The 5,000-nt window shown below is 42.0% G+C and overlaps 1 protein-coding gene across 1 annotated transcript in view; it reads right to left on the bottom strand.

Moving 5' to 3' along the window:
* Positions 1–253: 253 nt before the first annotated feature.
* Positions 254–5,000, bottom strand: part of LOC138007296 (cathepsin Z-like) — a 14,740-nt gene continuing 9,993 nt past the window's right edge. Inside the window, exon 4 of the mRNA XM_068854115.1 lies at positions 254–938. Within this exon, the coding sequence (XP_068710216.1) occupies positions 601–938 (338 nt within the window). The 3' untranslated portion in view covers positions 254–600. The remainder of the gene's footprint in view (positions 939–5,000) is intronic.

The following is a 5,000-nucleotide window of genomic DNA, read 5'->3' on the forward strand; positions in this document are numbered from 1 at the left end:
ATAGACCAATTGCGATATATTAAAACTCACTTCTAAACAAAATGCATGATCTCGAGGCTATGGGGAATAATCTCATACAATCCTTATATTTATTCCCCAGAGCCTCGAGATGATGCTTTTTGTTCAGGACAGAATTTTCATACATCGAAATTGGTATATTGGAAACACGGCTAGCTTTTGTAGAAATATGAAGGCACCTAGTCTTCATCTATGGCGTGTAAATTGTAAACGTAAAAAGATTTAAAATCCAGAAAACCATCATGAGTACTTTATTTACTCAATTTACTGCAAAAAACGTTACACAGCAAAAATTACTCTTACTATCAACTTTCAAATATAAAACAGCTAAAATGCTTTAACTAAAACTCCTACATTCTCAAAAAAGTGATTACTGACAATATGCATCATAACGCAGCCTCTAAAACTTCGCTACAAATGCCCTACTTTCTCTGTTATTTGGCAAAAATTACCTCAAACTAACAGTAGTTTAGTTTTTTTTCTTTTTTGTGTGAATGAGAAACTTCAAATCACAAAAATTAATAGCTAGTTTGAAACATTTTTTACCGGATTACAATTTAACCTGTGTGACATCTACTGCATCTATTCTTCAACTATAGGAACAGCAAAGGCACAATCTGTTTCAATCCCTAGGTTGTAATCATCTCCTTCTCCACTTTTGTATTGACTTGTCACAATCCTTAGCCAGCCTTCCTCTCCCCATGGAGTGCCCCACGAGTTACGCACAATCCAGTACTCAATGCTACCCTCCACACCCCAGCCAGCAACAGATATAATGTGGTTTGTTGCAGGAAAGGCATTGTACTCAGTGTAGATTCCTCCTTCATATTTCTCAAGTGATGGGGTAGCCATGATTGCGCAAGCAATAGGCCCTCTGGCATAGATCTCTGCCATCATTTTGTCACGTCCACTCAATGAACCTAGAAGCAAAAAAAAAATAGTTTGAATCAAATCTACACAATCACAATAAAGTAGGAAAGAACTAATTAAAATGCTCAGGACTACTATCGAATGCCTGGGAGGTTGACTGAGGTTGATACCAATCTTTTTCAACTTTTTTTTTTACACCAACGGCTGGTTGTCCAAAAGCTGATTAACGTTAATCCCAGATTAAAAATTAATGGAAGCGTTTATTTCTCTACTCCAAAATGTTGTTCAACACTGATATTTGGCAAAACGTTACATCAGAAGAAGTCACTCTTCAACAACAACATAAAACAAAAGTTTACATTAACCCTGGATTAAGGTAATTGGCTTTCGATTACATTGTACTCTCAATTGAAAAAAATATATATCAAAAGCAATAATTGTATTTACTGTTGATCCCAAAAAATTCAAGGCCAAATTTAATGTCCCCTGTGAGCGAAAGAGTTAAGATTATCAGGTCTGTGCATGTTCTTGTCAACATCATTGTTCCTTTATGTAACCATTGTTACGGCTTGTGTTCAGCAAATTGTTTTAGATCACACCTCCATCAGGCTTCAACTCAAAATACAAGAGGCGATTCATATTCTCAGAGAACAACCCTCTCTGAATCAACAATTACACCAATGTCAATCTAAGACTATCTTTTTTATTCGCACATTTTCGTGCTATACCACAGGCCGCCCAAGTTCGGTATACGATTTATAGACTTTGTATGGAAAAATTAACTTTGAGCTTATAAATGCTAAAATAAGCTGTAAATATAGAAATAAACTTCGCTTACCTCTACATACTGTTGTCTTCGTCTTTTCTGGGCAATCGGAGGGCAAACTGTGTCCGTTTTAGCTGGCTTTGTGGCTTTCGAATTTTTACGATGTCGTTAGTTGTCATTTCCCGTCATAAAGAGAAGAAAGGCTGGTGACTCGCGGCGATCTCGTACCACAAGTTGCCCTCGCATCACAAAGCAACGGTCCGAATCGGCATAAAAACATCACAGCCTTAGGGCCAGATAAATTTCCTATCACATTAACTCCACACTGGGACCACACAGCGATTTATGGCGGATAAATTCCAAATAATGTTCGGCTTTCTATAATCTTCCCATGCGTTCAGCTAATGGTGTGGCTACGGCCGTTATAGCTTGATGGCGATCGTATTACATTCTGCACTCTCATTGGCCAAGTGTTTCAAATTGTCCAATGAAAGTGCAGAATGTGATACGATCGCCATCAAGCTATAACGGCCGCAGCCACACATCTAGCCGAACGCACGGGAAGAATATAGAAAGTCGAACATTATTTGGAATTTATCCGCCAAAAATAGCCGTGTGGTCCCGGAGTGAGTTGATGTAATAAGAAATTTATCTGGTCTTAAGGCTGTGGTATTTTTATGGTGATTCGGACCGTTGCTCTGTGATACGAGAGCAATTTGTGGGACGGGATCGCCGCGAGTCACCAGCCTTTCTTCTCTTTATGAAGGGAAATGACAACTAACGACATCGTAAAAATTCGAAAGCAACAAGGCCGGCTAAAACGGCACAGTTTGCCCTCCGATTGCACAGAAAAGACGAGGACAACCGTATGTAGAGGTAAGCGAAGTTTATTTCTACATCTACAACTTAGTTTAGCATTTATAACCTCAAAGTTAATTTTCCCATACAAAGTCTATAAATCGTATACCGAGCTTGGGCTGCCTATGGCTATACTTCATTCAGTTGTTCCGATTTTCACATTAGCATTCTTTATTTATTAGAAATTCAGCTTCCATTGCTTTGTGTTCTGACTATAACTGAAGATGGCATAAGTTTCTGTTGAAACATACATTATAAACTCAATCTTAAAATTTGTTTAGGCCCTTGTTATTGATTAAAAACTGCGTCGCTAAGTGGAGGTTACGTGCCTGAGCCATCCTGGAGCTTCCACTATTCTCAGCCATCTCCAAGATGGAGACTGCACTGATGGCTGGCAAAACCTTACAAACCAACAATGAGTTCCCACACCCTCGAGAAGACAGGCACCTGTCACACTGATAAACAGTGGAAAGTAGAGAGGGCGAGGGAGGGAGGGAAAAAATCGCTAAACGTTCCACACAAAATGCTCCTTCTTCCCATCACACTGATGAATAAGCTGTACCACGCGAAGCTAGAGGAATCCAACGCAAATATAACAAAACCACTGACAACAATTATTGCTATCACTCAATTAGACTGCATTTGCTCCTAGTTGTTAACTCAGTTAAAATGCATTTTAATTTCATTTAACAACTGCAGCGCTACGTGAAAGGTTGAGAGTGCCTGAGCCATCCTGGAGCTTCCACTATTGGAAGCCAGCTCCAAGATGGAGACTGCATCGAAGACTGGCAAAACCTGACGAACCAGCCATGAGCCCCCACGCCTAAGCTGGAGGACCTTCGAGCCTAGAGGGATCGGAGAGAAGGGGCTCATGGTAACCCAAGCCAAAGCCCTGAACCCTGAGCCCTCCGGTAGACCAGTGGACTATCATCAGCCATAGCCAAGCCATAGCCAAGCCTGTACACTGTTACGCTTGAAAACATCCACTCTCAAAGACCGTTACATGCATAGACACTGATAAGCTGTGGGAGAGCGCAAATGAATGAAGGGGTAGTTTCTAAAGAAACTGTGGTGCTGCGTCGGTGGGGAAGTAGTATACAAAAATTTGGTTTTATTAACAGAGTTGATAATGTAAATTGGCCACCGTACAGAGATTCTAAAAGCTGACGTTTCGAGCGTTAGCCCTTCGTCAGAGCGAATATGGGAGAGCGCACTTGAGCATAGAGAGAATGGTTGGACGACTAAGCTCTACCAAGAACCATGCTGCCTGCACCTGCGTGTAAGACTACTGACCTGCCAGCCGCATCACTGGTATACCACTGAAAACCATGAGCCTGTGCTTGGGTGAGTAACTCCTAAACACAAAGGCTTGGAAAAAACTACGCTTGAATGCTGATCCGCCTGCCAGGCTTGAAGACCGTTGCACACATATCCAGCTATGAGCTATAGGATATAGTACTGAGAGTACCATCAGTGGCTGGACAACTTCTTGGCTCCAACATAATCCATGGAGCCTGCACCTAAAAGTATGACTGCTGAGCTGAAGGTTGCACACATTGGTATATCGCTGTGAGCCACACGAGCCACTTGTTGGGTGACTGACACTAAGGGTGCAAGTTGGACGACTGCAACAGATGGCACTGGAATATGAAACCAATTACTGGAACACTGCCAAGCCCTGCCATGCCCTATTGCAGCTGTATGAATGATTGCTGAACGGTGACACTGGCGTACTGTAGCTGTGAAATATGCAAGTGTCGGCATGGGGGAGAGATCGCTAACCTAAAGGCCAATTAACACAAAGAAGATAAGGTGCAGCAAAAAACACAATTAAGGATGTACGGCAGTATGCTAGTAACCACAAACAACGAAGCTAGTATGGCAGTTCACTAGTAAACCACCCACCGGCAAGAAACAGTTTTACTGAGCTTGTATGCCAGTATGCTAATATGCTTAGCCTTGTAAACCATCAACGACCAAAGAACATTAGGCTAGTACATCAGTATGCACATAAACCACCAACTGCCAACCAGTGAGAGTACAACCAATGACCAGAAGATTGCTAGGCCCTGCCAAGCCCCATGCAGCCAGCACCTGTACTGTTGAACCGTGGGCCGTGACACTGCGAACCACGCGAGTCATAGTATGGGTGAGTGACCACTAACTTAACTTAGCACAAAGATGGTAGGGCGCACCAAAAGCAACTTACGTTGTACGCTAATACGCTAGTTAATCGCCACGCACCCCTATATGTATAAAACTTATGAGCCATAGGAGATGGCAGCAGTGTAGGAACAAAAACTGAGAGACTGCTACGCTCGTAAAATACAGAGTGTGAAGTGCTCAATAACGTGAAATAGTCATAAACCAATACTACCTCAAGAAAAAGAACAAAGCACCTAAGACCTACACACAGTGTCAGTTCTATACAGACAGGGCAATGCAGCACAAAGGAATCTAGTACAAAACATGCGCATGGTATACGTTC

Source organism: Montipora foliosa, chromosome 6 (assembly GCF_036669935.1).
Source record: "Montipora foliosa isolate CH-2021 chromosome 6, ASM3666993v2, whole genome shotgun sequence".
Taxonomy (NCBI): Eukaryota; Metazoa; Cnidaria; class Anthozoa; order Scleractinia; family Acroporidae; genus Montipora; species Montipora foliosa.